Here is a 21,216-nt window from a genome sequence, read left to right on the forward strand (position 1 = left end):
TTTTGTAATATTCCGGGGTCAAGGAACAACTTTTCAAATATTTTTAGAATTTCTACATATTCTGCACTAAAATACGCGTTGTTTGGCTTTTTGAACATTAAAATCGTCCAATCCGTTCAAAAGTTATGACGTTTTAAAGATTCGCAAGAAATTTCGAGGAACCATTTCTGACCTCACATTAGATTTTCGGTAATGAATTTTTTTCTCGAAAGTACGTAGGATTTCGATGGTATATGTAATGACCAAAAATGATTGTAATTGTCCCCTCTATCTAAAAATAATTTTTCCAGAACGATCTCAAATTTTCAAATTCAATTGTTAATAACTTTTTAACGAAGCCTCCATCAACAAATTGCTATTCTTCACTTTCGTCTTATTTTGGCCTCTAGAATCCCCCATTAAAATTTCTCCCAGGGTTGACCGGAACACCCTGTATAAGTCCATCTATATACAGGGTGTCCCGTAAATAGTGAGAGAACCGGAAATGTGGGGTAGCTGAGACGATTCTGAACAACAATTTCCTTTGCAAAAATGTCGGATGGAACTTCGTTTTTGAATTATTAATGAAAAACATTCTTGTATACATAAGTCCATATACATATATTCAATTCTTGTATATTTAAGTCAAATATACTTATATTCAATTCTTGTATATATAAGTCCATATACATATATATATAATTCTTGTATATTTAAGTACATGTACATATATGTAATTCTGTATATACTTAATAAATGCTGTAGTTTTGAGTGAAAATGAAACATGTTTAAGGACATGGGGGATGGAAAAAGTAGTTTTCAGTTCGTGGTGGCCTAGATTCGAGTATTGTAAATCTGGCAACATCATTTTGCGTTGTATGTAATGCCATACATGTCTACTATGAAAATAGAACAAAGATATCGATCCCCCTAGCGAGCCGCCAGAAGATACAATTTCTATCTTGAAGATTTCCTTAAATTTTAAAATCTCTTCGGTTGTGTGGGTCAATTACAATAATTTTTGGTCATCACACATACCCTCGAAATCCTACCCCCTTTCTAGAAAAAAATTCTAAAAGATGTGAAATTTTTCGAGGAAAAAAAAAAAATTTCAAATCGTTCTGAAAAAATTATTTTCAATTTCTAGGATCAATTACAATAATTTTTGGTCATTATACATACCCTCGAAATCCTACCCTCTTTCTAGAAAAAAATTCGAAAAGCTGTGAAATTTTTCAACGAAAAAAAAAAAATTTCAAATCGTTCTGGAAAAATTATTTTCAATTTCTAGGATCAATTGCAATCATTTTTGGTGATTACATATTCCTTCAAAATCCTAGCCACTTTCGAGAAAAAAATTCTAGAAAATGTGAAATTTTTCGACGGAAAAAAAAAAATTTCAAATCGTTCTAGAAAAATTATTTTCAATTTCTAGGATCAATTACAATCATTTTTTGTCATCACACATAGCCTCGAAATCCTAGCCACTTTCGAGAAAAAAATTCGTGAAAGTGGAGAAATTTTTCGACAAAATTCAAAAATTTCAAATCGTTCTGAAAAAAATATTGTTAGGTGTGGGGGTCAATTACAATCATTTTTGGTCATCACACATACCCTCGAAATCCTACCCACTTTCAAGAAAAAAATTCTAGAAAATGTGAAATTTTTCGACGGAAAAAAAAAAATTCGAATCGTTTTGGAAAAATTATTTTCAATTTCTAGGATCAATTGCAATCATTTTTGGTGAATACATATTCCTTCGAAATCCTTCACATTTTCGAGAAAAAAATTCGTGAAAGTGGAGAAATTTTTCGACAAAATTCAAAAATTTCAAATCGTTCCGAAAAAAATATTGTTAGGTGTGGGAGTCAATTACAATCATTTTTGGTCATCACACATACCCTCAAAATCCTACCCACTTTCGAGAAAAAAATTCGTGAAAGAGGTCAAATTTTTCGACAAAATTCAAAAATTTCAAATCGTTCTGAAAAAAATATTGTTAGGTGTGGGGGTCAATTACAATAATTTTTGGTCATCACACATACCCTCGAAATCCTACCCACTTTCGAGAAAAAAATTCCAAAAGATGTGAAATTTTTCGACAGGAAAAAAAAAAATTCGAATCGGTTTTGAAAAAATTATTTTCTGTTGGGGGGGTCAAATTCAATAATTTTTGTTCCTTAGACCTACCCTCGAAATCCTACCCCCTTTCGAGAAAAAAATTCAAAACGAGTGAAACCTTAAACGTGCGCCAGCGTCTCACATTCTCAACTTTAAACGTTAATAACTTTTCAACGAAGCCTCAATCAACAAATTACTATTCTTCATTTTCGTCTTATTTTGGCCTCCAGAATCCGCCATTAAAATTTTGTTGAAGTTCGTCTTCAAATAACATTGTTAAATAAAATTTTGTTTGTTTAGGTCCGTGAAGAATCCAGTGGAATTCTGGGGCGAGATTTCGAAACAGTTTTATTGGGAAACCCCGGCGATAGAAGATAAGTTCTTCTCGTACAATTTCGACATAAACAAAGGCGATGTTTTCGTGAAATGGATGGAAGGAGCCTCGACGAACATAAGCTTCAATTTGTTGGACAAAAACGTGAAGAGCGGAAACGGCGATAAGATCGCGTATTATTGGTAAGAATATTGCATCTGTTATTCAAATCGTTATTTGCACGTCATAGATCATTATGAAACTGGGGTATACGTTCGATTGACATAATACGTGACGTAAGAAGAAATCGCGTGCAAAGCAACAAAATAAATAGTCCAATCTGTGGACGTCTTTGTGCAAAATTGTATTATTCAACGATATTTTGTCAACAAATGTTTTTTAGTGCTCCAAAGATCGATTGCAATGTTTAATTGGTAAATTTTTGAGACGATAAATGTTAATATTGCGTGATTTTAATTGTAAAATTTGTTTATGAGAGAGCATTCTAAATAAATTTGATGTGAGTGGATAATATTTTGTTTATTGTTGAAAGAAAGACGTCAGACGAAAGTTGGGTAAATAGAATTGATAATAATAATAATTGCAGACTATGTGAATTAAGTGTATTGAGTTAGGAGAATTATTTAAAATTTGTAATTACAAATATAGTACAGAATTATTACTATTACGTAATTTATCTTAGGCGTGGGTTAGTATAATGAATTTGAATTATGATTGTCGTAAACTCAATACGAAGCTTCTATTATTTAATAATTTATTTTTATTTTTTTTATTTTTTTTTTTATTAATTTGTTAACATAGGGTTAATATTTTGATATGTAATTGAATTTTCTTTGGATTTTGTTTTATAAAAATTAGCACAAATTATTACACTTTCCATTACTAATTTATTAGCAATTTGGTAATGTTTCGATATGCAATTGAATCTTCCTTTTTTTCACAAAAATTGACACAAATTATTACACTTTCCATTACTAATTTATTAGCATTGTGATAATATTTTGATATGTAATTGAATTTTCTTTGAATTTTTTGTCACAAAAATTAGCACAAATTATTACACTTTCCATTACTAATTTATTAGCAATTTGGTAATGTTTCGATATGCAATTGAATCTTCCTTTTTTTTCACAAGAATTGACACAAATTATTACACTTTCCATTACTAATTTATTAGTATTGTGATAATATTTTGATATGTAATTGAATTTTCTTTGAATTTTTTGTCACAAAAATTAGCACAAATTATTACACTTTCCATTACTAATTTATTAGCAATTTGGTAATGTTTCGATATGCAATTGAATCTTCCTTTTTTTTCACAAAAATTGACACAAATTATTACACTTTCCATTACTAATTTATTAGTATTGTGATAATATTTTGATATGTAATTGAATTTTCTTTGGATTTTGTTTTATAAAAATTCACACAAATTATTAAGCTTTCCATTACTAATTTATTAGCATTGTGTTTATGTTTCAATATGTGATTGAATTTTCTTTGGGTTTTTTTTTCACAAAAATTGACACAAATTATTACACTTTCCATTACTAATTTATTAGCATTGTGTTTATGTTTCAATATGTGATTGAATTTTTCGTGGATTGCATTGTGATAATATTTTGATATGTAATTGAATTTTCTTTGGATTTTTTTGTCACAAAAATTAGCACAAATTATTACACTTTCAATTACTAATTTATTAGCATTGTGATAATATTTTGATATGTAATTGAATTTTCTTTGGATTTTTTTGTCACAAAAATTGACACGAATTATTAAGTCTTCCATTACTAATTTATTAGCATTGTGATAATGTTTCGATTTGTGATTGAATTTTCCTTGGATTTATTTCATAAAAATTCATGTAAATTATTAAACTTTCCATCATTGATTCATCAACATAGAGTTAATATTTTAGAATATTTAATTCATTTTTTCTTCGATTTTCTTTCACAAAAATTAGCTCAGATTATTAAAGCTTCCATTACTAATTTATTAGCATTGTGTTAATGTTTCGATATGTAATTGAATTTTCCCTTTTTTTTTCACAAAAATTCACACAAATTATTACACTTTCCATTACTAATTCGTTAGCATTGTGTTAATGTTTCGATTTGTGATTGAATTTTCCTTTTTCTTTTTTCACAAAAATTGACACAAATTATTAAACTTTCTATCATTCATTTATCAAAATAGTGTTAATATTTCAATTTTGTAATTGAATTTTCCTCGGCTTTGTTTCACAATAATTATCACAAATTATTAAACTTTCCATTACTAATTTATTAGAATTGTGATAATATTTTGATATGTAATTGAATTTTCTTTGGATTCTTGTCACAAAAATTAACACAAATTATTAATCTTTCTATGATTGATTCATCAACATACTTGTGTTTTTTTTTCACGGAAATTGACACAAATTATTAAACTTTCTGTCATTAATTTATCAAAATAGTGTCAATATTTCAATTTGTAATTGAATTTTCCTTGGCTTTGTTTCACAATAATTATCACAAATTATTTAACCTTCCATTACTAATTTATTAGCAATTTGGTAATGTTTCGATATGCAATTGAATTTTCGTTGGGATTTATTCACAAAAATTAACACAAATTGTTAATCTTTTTATGATTGATTCATCAACATAGTGTTAATTTTTCAACATATATACTTTATTTTATCCTTCAATTTCTTTCACAAAAATTCACAAAAATTATTAAACCTTCCATTACTAATTAATTATCAATGTGTCAATATTTCAATATGCAATTGAACTTTCCTTTTTATCTTTTTTCACAAAAATTCACAAAAATTACTAACCTTCCATTACTAATTAATTATCAATGTGTCAATATTTCAATTTCTAATTGAATTTTCCTTGGCTTTGTTTCACAAAAATTATCACAAATTATTAAACCTTCCACTACTAATTCATTATCATTCTTTTAATATTTCGATATTTGCAATTGAATTTTCCTTTTTTCTTTTTTCACAAAAATTCACACAAATTATTAAACCTTCTCTAATTAATTCACCAACATACTATTAATTTTCCATAATATATACTTTATTTTATCCTTCAATTTCTTTCACAAAGATTCACAAAAATTATTTAACCTTCCATTACTAATTAATTATCAATGTGTTAATATTTCAGTATGCAATTGAATTTTGCTTTTCCATTTTTCACAAAAATTATCACAAATTATTAAACCTTCCATTACTAATTCGTTAATATTGTGTTAATATTTCAATATGCAATTGAACTTTCCTTTTTATCTTTTTTCACAAAAATTCACACAAATTATCAAACTTTCTCTAATTAATTCACCAACATACTATTAATTTTCCATAATATATACTTCATTTTATCCTCCAATTTCTTTCACAAAGAATCACAAAAAATAATAAATTCTAATAAAATTCAAATTCCCTGTCGATTTTTATATTTCTATATTTTGCATTTTAATTTCTAAAATTCATCAATGCAATTCCAAATCTCTCAATTGTTCAAAATTCAGATATTTTCATTCTGTTAATATTTCGATATTTGCAATTGAATTTTCCTTTTTTCTTTTTTCACAAAAATTCACACAAATTATTAAACCTTCTCTAAATAATTCAACAACATACTATTAATTTTCCATAATATATACTTTATTTTATCCTTCAATTTCTTTCACAAAGATTCACAAAAAATAATAAATTCTAAAAAAATAAATAAATAAATTCTAAAAAAATAAATTCTAAAAAAAACTAAATATATTTTGCATTTTAATTTCCAAAATTCATCAATGCAATTCCAAATCTCTCGTTCAAAATTCAGATATTTTCATTAACAAATATTGTATATCTTTTTCAATATTTTCAATATTTTTAATATATTGTGTGTCTTTTTCAATATTTATGCATCCAAAATTTTAGGAATCAAATTAAACTTCAAATCGACGAGAAAATTAACTGTAGGACCGACTTCAGTAGCAGTGTTTTTAGCGACTCATTGCTATGCAAAATACATTAGGCGTTTATAGACGCAAGTCATTCGAGCGTCGAATAAGCGACACAAATTTTCATTCTCTTTCTGTGTATCAAAACGATAGAAAGAATATTCGAAAATGAAGTATAATCATTCCATAAAAAGAAGCATTTCTATTTTCATTCTATTTCATCCTGGAAAATATTTTTCTTCGAATATAATTTCGATTCAATCATAATTAACAAAATAATATAAAAATTTAACTATAATATAAAATTAACTAATGTAAATTCAAAAATAGTTATCAACAAATTTATTAAAATTTCTTTTATTAATAGTTATATAATATTAAAATAGTTAAACTTAATGTTATTCGAATTTAAATCATAGTTAATTCTTTTTCCATAATTTATGGCTTTTCACAGCTATGGAGACTCCATTTTGTTACGAAATGTGATTTAGAAAGTTCGTTTAAGTTTTCACGATTTTTGGAAAATTTTTTGAAGCTTGTTAATGGCAGAATTGTTGTTTATTTATTTTTTATAAGTATATTTCGAGCTCAATTTGCAATTGTGAAGGTTATTGTTACTTTGTTGCAACGTTGAGGCACGTTTGTTTATAATAGTTTGCATTCTCATGGTTATTCGAAGATCAACAATTACCAGTTTCGTTTTATTTGCATATTCACGCGTTAAATTTATTAAGAATGTTAATCAATTCGATTTAATAACATTGAAGTTGATTCGATTTGATAGAATTGAACTTGATTCGATTTGATAGAATTGAACTTGAGTCAATTTAATAGAATTGAACTTGAGTCAATCTAATAGAATTGAACTTGAGTCAATTTAGTAGAATTGAACTTGATTCAATTTAATCAAATTGAACTTGATTCGACTCAATGAAATTGAACTTGATTCAATTCAATGAAATTCAACTCAATTTAATTCAATGAAATGGAACTTGATTCGATTTAATAAAATTGAACTTCGAATTTAAATCATAGTTAATTCTTTTTCCATAATTTATGGCTTTTCTCAGCTATGGAGACTCCATTTTGTTACGAAATGTGATTTAGAAAGTTCGTTTAGGTTTTCACGATTTTTGGAAAATTTTTTGAAGCTTGTTAATGGCAGGATTATTGTTTATTTATTTTTTATAAGTATATTTCGAGCACAATTTGCAATTGTGAAGGTTATTGTTACTTTGTTGCAACGTTGAGGCACGTTTGTTTATAATAGTTTGCATTCTCATGGTTATTCGAAGATCAACAATTACCAGTTTCGTTTTATTTGCATATTCACGCGTTAAATTTATTAAGAATGTTAATCAATTCGATTTAATAACATTGAACTTGATTCGATTTGATAGAATTGAACTTGATTCGATTTGATAGAATTGAACTGGATTCAATTTAATAGAATTGAACTTGAGTCAATTTCATAGAATTGAACTTGATTCAATTTAATCAAATTGAACTTGATTTGACTCAATGAAATTGAACTTGATTCAATTCAATGAAATTCAACTTGATTTAATTCAATGAAATGGAACTTGATTCGATTTAATAAAATTGAACTTCGAATTTAAATCATAGTTAATTCTTTTTCCATAATTTATGGCTTTTCTCAGCTATGGAGACTCCATTTTGTTACGAAATGTGATTTAGAAAGTTCGTTTAGGTTTTCACGATTTTTGGAAAATTTTTTGAAGCTTATTAATGGCAGGATTGTTGTTTATTTATTTTTTAAAAGTATATTTCGAGCTCAATTTGCAATTGTGAAGGTTATTGTTACTTTGTTGCAACGTTGAGGCACGTTTGTTTATAATAGTTTGCATTCTGACGGTTATTCGAAGATCAACAATTATCAGTTTCGTTTTATTTGCATACTCACGCGTCAAATTTATTAAGAATGTTAATCAATTCGATTTAATAACATTGAACTTGATTCGATTTGATAGAATTGAACTTGATTCGATTTGATAGAATTGAACTTGATTCGATTTGATAGAATTGAACTTGAGTCAATCTAATAGAATTGAACTTGATTCAATTTAATGAAATTGAACTTGATTCAATTTAAAAAAATAGAACTTGATTCAATTTAATAGAATTGAACTTGATTTGACTCAATCTAATAAAATAGAACTTGATTCAATTTAATGAAATTGAACTAGATTTGACTTAATGAAATTCAATTTGATTCGATACAATGAAATGGAACATGATTCGATTTAATGAAATGGAACTTGATACGATTTAATAAAATTGAACTTCGAATTTAAATCATGATTAATTCTTTTCAAAAAATGAATTTAATAAATACAATTTGATTCAATTTAATGAAATTGATCTTGATTTGACTCAATCTAATAAAATTGAACTTGATTCAATTTAATGAAATTGAACTAGATTTGACTTAATGAAATTCAATTTGATTCGATACAATGAAATGGAACATGATTCGATTTAATGAAATGGAACTTGATACGATTTAATAAAATTGAACTTCGAATTCAAATCATGATTAATTCTTTTCAAAAAATGAAGTTAATAAATACAATTTGATTCAATTTAATGAAATTGATCTTGATTTGACTCAATCTAATAAAATTGAACTTGAGTCAATCTAATAGAATTGAACTTGAGTCAATTTAATCAAATTGAACTTGATTCAATTTAATAGAATTGAACTTGATTTGACTCAATCTAATAAAATTGAACTTGATTCAATTTAATGAAATTGATCTAGATTTGACTTAATGAAATTCAATTTGATTCGATACAATGAAATGGAACTTGATTCGATTTAATGAAATGGAACTTGATACGATTTAATAAAATTGAACTTCGAATTCAAATCATGATTAATTCTTTTCAAGAAATGAATTTAATAAAAACAATTTGATTCAATTTAATGAAATTGAACTTGATTTGACACAATGAATTTGGGCTTCATTCGATTTGATAGAATTGACCTTGATTCATTTAATAGAATTGAACTCGAGTCAATCTAATAGAATTGAACTTGAGTCAATTTAATCAAATTGAACTTGATTCAATTTAATAAAATTGAAGTTGATTTGACTCAATGAAATTGGACTTGATTTGACTCAATGGAATTGAACTTGATTCGATTCAATGAAATTCAACTCAATTTAATTCAATGAAATGGAACTTGATTCGATTTAATAAAATTGAACTTCGAATTTAAATCATAATTAATTCTTTTTCCATAATTTATGGCATTCCACAGCTATGAAGATCCCATTTTGTTACGAATTGTGATTTAGAAAGTTCGTTTAGGTTTTCGCGATGTTTACTTTTAAAAATTCGTACAAAACTCTAATTGTTTACGAGGTAATTTGTTTAAAAGTGACTTGGACTTTTTCCTATCGATTTCGACCGCTTATTTACATCCGTTTGCATTACATAACAAAGAAACAAGTGTCGAAACGCTTATCGTAATGCCCAGTTAGTATAAATAGAAGTATAACGCAATTCACAAAGTATTTACTCGAAATTATCTATGTTTACCTACTATATCCGTCTGGATTGCAAATCGTAAACAAAATGCGATGTCATTGACTGTAAACTGTTACGAATTTTCACGAAAAAAGGGGGGGATAAGTGAATTTCGAAAATAAATATGTTTTTTTTTTGTTCCCTACGTTATCGACCGAGTAAATTAGTATTATCGTTATTTTTTTACATAACTTGTTACGATATGATTAATCTTGTATCATTTGACTCGATCACGTGACACAGTTCGCGTTATAGTGTTCTGATACGCGTGGAAAAAAGTTATCATAAACAGACGATAAAGCAATTGTGGGTGAGGATGGTTTCGCAATGGTTTCAGTATGAAAAGAGCACGAATTTCAGTATGAAACTGCGTCGAATTATCTTTAAATACGGAAAGAATTTATGAGTAAGCTGCATTTGTTTGAAGAAGAATTTTGGTTTTGTTTTTTTTGTTTTTGAGAAGATTGTTAGTGGAAGGATTATGTTTTATTTAATTTCGTTTCGAAAATATAGGTATATTTCGAGATGGATGGTAGATATTTAATAGAATTGAATTGGATTCGATTTAATAAAATTCTATTCAATTCAATTTAATAGAATTGAATTGGATTCGATTTAATAGAATTGAATTGGATTCGATTTAACAAAATTCTATTCAATTCAATTTAATTAAATTGAACTTGATTCGATTTAATATAATTGTATTGGATTCGATTTATTAAATTTCTATCCAATTCAATTTAATAAAATTGAACTTGATTCGATTTAATATAATTGCATTGGATTCAATTTAATAGAAATGAATTCAATTCAATTTAATAGAATTGAATTGGATTCGATTTAATAAAATTCTATCCAATTCAATTTAATTCAATTCAATTCAATTCAATGCAATTTAATTAAATTCAATCCAATTCAATTTAATAAAATCAAACTTGATTCGATTTAATACAATTGCATTGGATTCAATTTAATAGAATTGAATTGGATACGATTTAATAGAAATGAATTCAATTCAATTTTATAGAATTAAAATGGATTCGATTTAATAAAATTCAATGCAATTCGATTTAATAAAATTGAACTTGATTTAATTTAATAAAATTTAATAAAATTGATACTTAATTCGATTTAATAAAATTCAATTCAATTCGATTTAATACAATTCAACTTGATCTAATTCAATGCAATTGAATTTGATTCAACTCAATGAAATTAAACTTGATTCAATGCAATGAGATTGAACTTGATTCAGTTTAATAAAATTTAATAAAATTGAACTTGATTCGATTTAATAAAATTGATACTTGATTCGATTTATTAAAATTGATACTTGATTCGATTTAATAAAATTCAATCCAATTCAATTTAATAGATTTCAATCCAATTCAATTTAATAGATTTCAATCCAATTCAAGTTAATAAAATTCAATCCAATTCGACTCAATAGAATTGAATTGGATTCGATTCGATTTAATAAAATTCAATTCAGTTCAATTTAATAAAATTCAATCCAATTCAATTCAATGAAATTGAACTTGATCCAATTTAATAAAATTGAACTTGATTCAATGTAATAAAATTGAACTTGATTCAATTTAATAAATAATAAGTTGTATATTGTTCTGATACGCGTGGAAAAAAGTTATCATAAACAGACGATAAAGCAATTGTGGGTGAGGATGGTTTCGCAATGGTTTCAGTATGAAAAGAGCACGAATTTCAGTATGAAACTGCGTCGAATTATCTTTAAATACGGAAAGAATTTATGAGTAAGCTGCATTTGTTTGAAGAAGAATTTTGGTTTTGTTTTTTTTGTTTTTGAGAAGATTGTTAATGGAAGAATTATGTTTTATTTAATTTCGTTTCGAAAATAGAGGTATATTTCGAGATGGATGGTAGATATATTTGCTATTGTTATGGTTATGTTACTTTGTTGCAACATTCAGGCACGTTTGTTTATAATAGTTTGCATTCTGAGGGTTATTCGAAGATTAACGATTGCCAGTTAAGTTTTATTTGGATACTCAGGCGTTAAATTTGTTGATAATGTTAATAAATTTGATTTAATAAAATTGCTTTGGATTCAATTTAATAGAATTGAATTGGATTCAATTTAATAGAATTGAACTTGATTCGATTTAATGAAATTGAACTTGATTCGATTTAATAGAATTGAATTGGATTCGATTTAATAGAATTGAATTGGATTCGATTTAATAGAATTGAATTGGATTCGATTTAATTGAATTAAATTGGATTCGATTTGATAGAATTGAATTGGATTCGATTTAATAAAATTCTATCCAATTCGATTTAATTAAATTCAATCCAATTCAATTTAATAAAATTGAACTTGATTCGATTTAATATAATTGCATTGGATTCGATTTAATAGAATTGAATTGGATTCGATTTAATAGAATTGAATTGGTTTCAATTTAATAGAAATGAATTGAATTCAATTTAATAGAATTGAATTGGATTCGATTTAACAAAATTCTATTCAATTCAATTTAATAAAATTGAACTTGATTCGATTTAATATAATTGCATTGGATTCGATTTAATAAAATTCTATCCAATTCAATTTAATAAAATTGAACTTGATTCAGTTCAATGAAATTGAACTTGATTTAATTTAATAAAATTTAATAAAATTGATACTTAATTCGATTTAATATAATTCAATCCAATTCAATTTAATAAAATTCAATTCAATTCGATTTAATACAATTGAACTTGATCCAATTCAATTCAATTGAATTTGATTGAACTCAATGAAATTAAACTTGGTTCAATGCAATGCGATTGAACTTGATTCAATTTAATAAAATTGCTTTGGATTCAATTTAATAGAATTGAATTGGATTCGATTTAATAGAATTGAATTCGATTCGATTTAATAGAATTAAATTGGATTCGATTTAATAAAATTCAATGCAATTCGATTTAATAAAATTCAATCCAATTCGATTTAATAGAATTGTACTTGTTCCAATTCAATGCAATTGAACTTGATTCAACTCAGTGAAATTGAACTTGATTTAATTTAATAAAATTTAATAAAATTGATACTTAATTCGATTTAATAAAATTCAAACCAATTCAATTTAATAAAATTCAATCCAATTCAATTTAATAAAATTGCATTGGATTCGATTTAATAAAATTGAATTGGATTCGATTTAATCAAATTGAATTGGATTCAATTTAATAAAATTGAACTTGATTCGATTCAATAAAATTGAACTTGATTCGATTTAATAAAATTGCTTTGGATTCAATTTAATAGAATTGAATTGGATTTAATTTAATAGAGTTGAATTCGATTCGATTTAATAAAATTCAATCCAATTCAATTTAATAGAATTCAATACAATTCAAGTTAATACAATTCAATCCAATTTGTTTCAATAGAATTGAATTGGATTCGATTCGATTTAATAAAATTCAATCCAATTCAATTTAATAAAATTCAATTCAATTCGATTTAATAGAATTGAACTTGATCCAATTCAATGAAATTGAACTTGATTCAGTTTAATAAAACTTAATAAAATTGAACTTGATTCAATTTAATAAAATTGTACTTGATTCAATTAAATAAAATTGAACTTGATTCAATTAAATAAAATTGAACTTGATTCAATGTAACAAAATTGAACTTGATTAAATTTAATAAATAATAAGTTGTATATTGTGCTGATACGCGTGGAAAAAAGTTATCATAAACAGACGATAAAGCAATTGTGGGTGAGGATGGTTTCGCAATGGTTTCAGTATGAAAAGAGCACGAATTTAAGTATGAAACTGCGTCGAATTATCTTTAAATACGCGAAGGATTTCTGAGTAAGCTGCATTTGCTCGAAGAATTTCTCTACTTTTTTGTCGATTAATGATGATGCGTTCGCGCGCGCCAACACGCGCCACATTACGTCAGTTCGACTATGATTATTCGAAAGAAATATGTATTGAGACGTTCTGCGTCGTGGTGCACGCACAAAAAATACGAATCTTGAACTTTACACTTGTTTTGTCCCTACGCGACAACGAGAACGTGTAAATACAGGAAGAAACATTCGGAAAGTTTATTGGAAACTATTTTGAAATGAATTGAATTGACTAATTGAATTGAATAATGATATTAAATATGATAATTGATCGGTGGTTGGCGTTCATTTGGATTTATTTTACAATTTAGGACTTAATTAAAATAATGAGTTAATGAAATTGTGTTTGATTCGATTTTATAAAATTGAACTTGATTCGATTTAATGAAATTGAACTTGATTCGATTTAATAAAATTGAACTTGATTCAATTCAATAAAATTGAACTTGATTCAATTCAATAAAATTGAACTTGATTGAACTCAATGAAATTGAACTTGATTCAATTCAATGAAATTGAACTTGATTCAATTTAATAAAATTTAATAAACTTGACCTTGATTCGATTTAATAAAATTGAACTTGATTCAATTTAATAATATTTAATAAACTTGACCTTGATTCGATTTAATAAAATTGAACTTGATTCGATTTAATAAAATTGAACTTGATTCGATTTAATAAAATTGAACTTGATTCGATTTATTAAAATTGAACTTGATTTGATTTAATAAAATTGAACTTGATTGAACTCAATGAAATTGAACTTGATGCAATTCAATGAAATTGAACTTGATTCAATTTAATAAAATTTAATAAACATGACCTTGATTCGATTTAATAAAATTGAGCTTGATTCAATTTAAAAAAATTGAACAATGATAAAAGTTGAGAATAATAACGGCTTTTGCAATTAATTAAATATTAATGCAATGCATGGAAGTTGCAGGTGATTTTAAAAATTATAGTTATTCTATACAGGGTGTTCGGACAACCTTGGGAAAAATTTTAATGGGGGATTCTGGAGACCAAAATAAGACGAAATTCTATTTTATTTAATTGAATCAAGTTCAATTTTATTAGATTGAGTCAAATTCAATTTTATTTAATTGAATCAAGTTCAATTTTATTTAATTGAATCAAGTTCAATTTTATTTAATTGAATCAAGTATCAATTCTATTTAATTGAACCAAGTTCAATTTTATTTAATTGAATCAAGTTCAATTTTATTTAATTGAATCAAGTTCAATTTTATTAGATTGAATCAAGTATCAGTTCTATTAAATTAAATCAAGTTCAATTTTATTGAATTGAATCAAGTTCAATTTTATTGAATTGAATCAAGTATCAATTCTATTAAATTGAATCAAGTATCAAATCTATTAAATTGAATCCAATTGAATATTAATAAATTCATTTTTTAATCAAATTAATAAAATTGAAAAATGACAAAGGTTGAGAATAATAAAGGTTTTTGCACTAAATTAAATATTAATGCAATTCATAGAAGTCGAAAAAAACTTATAAATATAAATATTCAATACACTTGAATAAAACAAAAATATAAAATGCAATAAATATTTATAAATAATTATAACAAATATAATAAATATTTATAAATAATTATAACAAATATAATAAATATTTATAAACAATTATAACTAATATAATAAGTATTTATAAATAATTATAACAAATACAATAAATATTTATAAACAATTATAACTAATATAATAAGTATTTATAAATAATTATAACAAATATAATAAATATTTATAAATAATTATAACAAATATAATAAATCATTACCCCTTTTGCATTCATTTAATAAAAATTAAATAAACAGAGATTCACAAAATTTTTCATTTTCGAACAAATCAAAATTTAAATTATCAGAAATATTTAAATTGAAATTGTTGTTTATGGAAATGGGTTTCTTAAAAATGTTAAAAACTGGTGACTCGGTTCATTTTTGGTATTATTATTCTTCCTTAAAAATGGACGTCATCCGATTGAAGCAATTACTGAATTTCAATAGTGAACTTTGTTATAATATATACAGTTGGTATCTCATTATTTCATTTAGCGTCGTTTTTCTGGAAACTCCTTTTTCACTCGCTGTGTATAAAAATATTTACGTTGATGAATCGATTTTCATATATTTTAACACACATGTATAATAAATAAATCACTATAATCAGCACAACAATAAAATTAATCTATTTTCATCAATAAAAATACTTCATATTTTCCCAAAGAAAATATTCTAATCGAACGAAATCATAAATAAATTATGGAAAATCATATTTGGAGATCATCTAACATTTATTATTAAACAAAAAACAATTCTTTCTTAGCAAATTTAACAAAAGTTTTACGTTTATTTTTAAAAATTATCAAAGAATATTTCAAACAAATGTTTATGTTTATTTTTAAAAATTAAAAAAGAATATTTCAAACAAATGTTTATGTTTATTTTTAAAAATTAAAAAAGAATATTTTAAACAAATGTTTATGTTTATTTTTAAAAATTATGAAAGAATATTTTAAATAACAAATTTTCCATATATAAAAGTGAAGTAAATATTTTCTCTATTCATTTTAATAAACAAAAAGAATAGTGTGTGTCATGAATATTGCAATTAATGTATTTATAACTATTATTTTACGTGGATAATTATTATATTTTATTTAATAAGAAAATTAGAGAGATCTGATAATTTCTGCAAAATTATTTAACTATTTTTCTTCGAAGCGTGTCGTTGAAAAAATTCAGACTCGTTTTTTAGTTCCATCGACGCACTTTGGACAACATGTTTATTCAATAAACTATTTTTCTACGACAAAAATATCCGTTTCCTTGGATCACGTATAAATAAGCGACTTTTGAAGAGATATAAATAACAAAACGAATAAAAAATTGCAAAAGAAACATCTATTATCTAGAATCTTAAAGTAAAAGATATTCTTCGATGTTTAATTATATTTATTATTTATCTTCGTAACATTTTTCACGTGTTCCCAAACTTAATTGACCTACTGGCCCCTTTCCAGAAGAAGTATCACTCAGCGCCCTCTGAAAATTAATTTTTTCAAATTTCAATAGCAATTAAACAGAAAGATATGTGTATTAATGTTAAAATATAGTGAAGAAAGGTGCAAAATTAGAAAAATTGAAGTTTGAAATATTTATTGACCTCAGAATGGAAGGTTAAAGCATTCGAAATCATTTTAATAAGGGTGAACCAGCTATACTGCTAGCAATTTAGTATTCCTGGGCTCTATTTTCGTGAAATGTGATCTTAAATTACAGTGATTGACCATTTGCAATCGGTTTACTGAATATTCAGCGCCCCCTAAGTGTATCTGTGGCCATCAGCGCCCTCTGGATCGCCATTTGCAATCGGTTTACTGAATATTCAGCGCCCCCTAAGTGCATTTGTGGCCATCAGCGCCCTCTGAAGCACTACAGCGCCCTCTAGATAGCTACAGCGCCCTCTAGATTGCTACAGCGCCCTCTAGATCACTACAGCGCCCTCTGGAAATTAAATTTTTAAATTTCAATAGTAATTAAACAGAAAGATATGTGTATTAACGTTAAAATATAGTGAAGAAAGGTGCAAAATTAGAAAAATTGAAGTTTGAAATGTTTATTGACCTCAGAATAGAAGGTTAAAGCATTCGAAATCATTTTAATAAGCATGAACCAGGTATATTGTTACCAATTTAGTATTCCTGGGCTCTATTTTCGTGAAATGTGATCTTAAATTACAGTGATTGACCATTTGCAATCGGTTTACTGAATATTCAGCGCCCCCTAAGTGTATCTGTGGCCATCAGCGCCCTCTGGATCGCCATTTGCAATCGGTTTACTGAATATTCAGCGCCCCCCAAGTGCATCTGTGGCCATCAGCGCCCTCTGAATCGCTATAGCGCCCTCTAGATAGCTACAGCGCCCTCTAGATCGCTGCAGCGCCCTCTGGAAATTAAATTTTTAAATTTCAATAGCAATTAAACAGAAAGATATATGTATTAACGTTAAAATATAGTTAAGAAAGGTGCAAAATTAGAAAAATTGAAGTTTGAAATGTTTATTGACCTCAGAATAGAAGGTTAAAGCATTCGAAATCATTTTAATAAGCATGAACCAGGTATACTGTTACCAATTTAGTATTCCTGAGCTCTATTTTCATAAAATGTGATCTTAAATTACAGCGATTGACCATTTGCAATCGGTTTACTGAATATTCAGCGCCCCCTAAGTGTATCTGTGGCCATCAGCGCCCTCTGGATCGCCATTTGCAATTGGTTTACTGAATATTCAGCGCCCCCCAAGTGCATCTGTGGCCATCAGCGCCCTCTGAAGCGCTACAGCGCCCTCTAGATAGCTACAGCGCCCTCTAGATTGCTACAGCGCCCTCTAGATTACTACAGCGCCCTCTGGAAATTAAATTTTTAAATTTCAATAGCAATTAAACAGAAAGATATGTGTATTAATGTTAAAATATTGTGAAGAAAGGTGCAAAATTAGAAAAATTGAAGTTTGAAATATTTATTGACTTCAGAATAGAAGGTTAAAGCATTCGAAATCATTTTAATAAGCATGAACCAGCTATACTGCAACCAATTTAGTATTCCTGGGCTCTATTTTCGTGAAATGTGATCTTAAATCACCGCGATTGACCATTTGCAATCGATTTACTGAATATTCAGCGCCCCCTAAGTGTATCTGTGGCCATCAGCGCCCCCTAAGTGTATCTGTGGCCATCAGCGCCCTCTGGATCGCCATTTGCAATCGGTTTACTGAATATTCAGCGCCCCCCAAGTGCATCTGTGGCCATCAGCGCCCTCTGGATCGCTACAGCGCCCTCTAGATAGCTACAGCGCCCTCTAGATCGCTACAGCGCCCGCCAGAGGGCGCTAGTGGCCACTTTGAGAACCACTAATGTACACATTAAGCAGGAAAGACCGTTTGTGAGATGATTTGATGGGAGCAAAGGTCGCCAAACTTTTAATAATTCCGGATAACAGATTAATCAATTAAATATGACATAATTTTGTTGCAGGGAGGGCAACGATCCGGACGATTATTCGAGGCTGACTTACAGGAAATTGCTCGAGGAAGTATGCAAGTTCGCGAACGTTTTGAAGTCGAAGGGAGTGACGAAGGGAGACCGTGTCGCGATATACATGCCGATGATTTTGGAGCTTCCGGTCGCCATGTTGGCCTGCACGAGAATCGGTGCTGTTCACAGCGTTGTGGTAAATAAATATTCTCATTTTTTCATTATTATTTCGTTTCTCAAATTTCTAAAAGCCATGTGCACAAAATGGAACTGAAAATTTTAGTTAAAATATTCTTTTAGAATTTTTAAAAAATAATTCTGGTGCTTTCGAGTATGCAGTTTGAGGTTAGAAAATTCGAGGGTTCAAAAAATCTTGAAATGCGTTAATTTTAATAGGTATAATTTAGCATTTGAAATTTTTTTTTTCGTCCAAAAATTTAGGCAGTCGATTTTTCTTAAAAATTCATTTTTGATTTTTAGTAATTTCGTTTGACGTCCTACAGAAAAGTTGTGTAATACTTTTTTATAGGTACTCGTGAGCTCTAGTTCAAAAAAAAGTTTCATTGAAATATGTTCACTATTGTAGGAGTTATGGCTGTTTGAAGATTGGGCTATTTTTATTGGGGTTTTCTCAATTTACGGGGTTAAGGAATAACTTTTTTAATATTATTAGAATTTCTACGTATTCTTCACTAAAATACGCGTTATTAGCCGCTTCAAACATTAAAATCCTTCAATTGGTTTAAAAGTTATGGCATTTTAAAGACACGCAAGAAATTTCTAGGAACCATTTTTGGCCTGAAATTAGATTTTTGGTAAGGAATTTTTTTCTCGAAAATGCGTAGGATTTCGAGGGTAGGTATATTGACCAAAAATGATAGTAATTGACTCCCCTAGACAAAAATAATTTTTTTTAGACGATTTGAAATTTTTCAATTCCCTATCCCCTGTCGATTTTTCTTAAAAATTCGTTTTCCATTTTTAATAAATTTGTCTTACGTCCTACGGAAATTTTGTTTAGTACTTTTTTATAGGTACCCATGAGCTCTACTTCCATACTAAATTTCAATGGAATACATTCAGTATTGTAGGAGTTATGGGGGTTTGAAGATTGGGCCATTTTTGTGAAGTTATATTAATATTTAATTTAGTGCAAAGGCTGTTATTATTCTCAATTTCTATGATTTTTCAATTTTATTAAATTGAATCAAGTATCAATTTTATTAAATTGAATCAAGTATCAATTTTATTAAATTGAATCAAGTTGAATTTCATTAAATTGAATCAAATTGAATTTCATTGAATTGAATCAAGTTCAATTTTATTAAATCAAATCAAGTATTAATCTTATTAAATGAATCAAGTTCAATTTTATTAAATGAATCAAGTACCAATTTTAATCAATCGAATCTAGGATCAATTTTGTTAAATCAAAAATAGTATCAATTTTATTAAATCGAATCAAGTATCAATTTTATTAAATTGAGTCAAGTTCAATTTTATTAAATTGAGTCAAGTTCAATTTTATTAAATTGAGTCAAGTTCAATTTTATTAAATGAATCAAGTATCATTTTTATTAAATTGAATCAAATTGAATTTCATTAAATTGAATCAAATTGAATTTCATTAAATCGAATCAAGTTCAATTCTATTAAATCGAATGAAGTATCTATTTCATTCAATCGAATCTAGGATCAATTTTATTAAATCGAATCAAGTATCTATTTTATTCAATCGAATCTAGGATCAATTTTATTAAATCGAAGCAAGTATCAATTTCATTAAATTGAATCAAATTGAATTTCATTAAATTGAATCAAGTTCAATTTTATTAAATGAATCAAATTGAATTTCATTAAATTGAATCAAGTTCAATTTTATTAAATCGAATCAAGTTCAATTCTATTAAATCGAATGAAGTATCTATTTCATTCAATCGAATCTAGGATCAATTTTATTAAATCAAATCAAGTATCAATTTTATTAAATTGAGTCAAGTTCAATTTTATTAAGTGAATCAAGTTGAATTTTATTAAATGAATCAAGTATCAATTTTATTAAATTGAATCAAATTGAATTTCATTAAATTGAATCAAATTGAATTTCATTAAATCGAATCAAGTATCTATTTTATTCAATCGAGTCTAGGATCAATTTTATTAAATTGAAAATAGTGTCAATTTTATTAAATTGAATCAAGTTCAATTTTATTAAATAAATCAAGTATCAATTTTATTAAATCGAAGGAAGTTCAATTTTATTAAATGAATCAAGTTGAATTTCATTAAATTGAATCAAATTGAATTTCAT

At 26.6% G+C, this 21,216-nt stretch overlaps 1 protein-coding gene across 1 annotated transcript in view; it reads left to right on the plus strand.

Moving 5' to 3' along the window:
- Positions 1 to 21,216, plus strand: part of Accoas (acetyl coenzyme A synthase) — a 50,782-nt gene that overhangs the window by 2,944 nt on the left and 26,622 nt on the right. Inside the window, exons 2-3 of the mRNA XM_076779527.1 lie at positions 2,401 to 2,616; positions 18,906 to 19,101. Of these exons, the coding sequence (XP_076635642.1) occupies positions 2,401 to 2,616; positions 18,906 to 19,101 (412 nt within the window). The remainder of the gene's footprint in view (positions 1 to 2,400; positions 2,617 to 18,905; positions 19,102 to 21,216) is intronic.

The sequence above is a fragment of the Colletes latitarsis genome, chromosome 12, assembly GCF_051014445.1.
Source record: "Colletes latitarsis isolate SP2378_abdomen chromosome 12, iyColLati1, whole genome shotgun sequence".
NCBI lineage: Eukaryota > Metazoa > Arthropoda > Insecta > Hymenoptera > Colletidae > Colletes > Colletes latitarsis.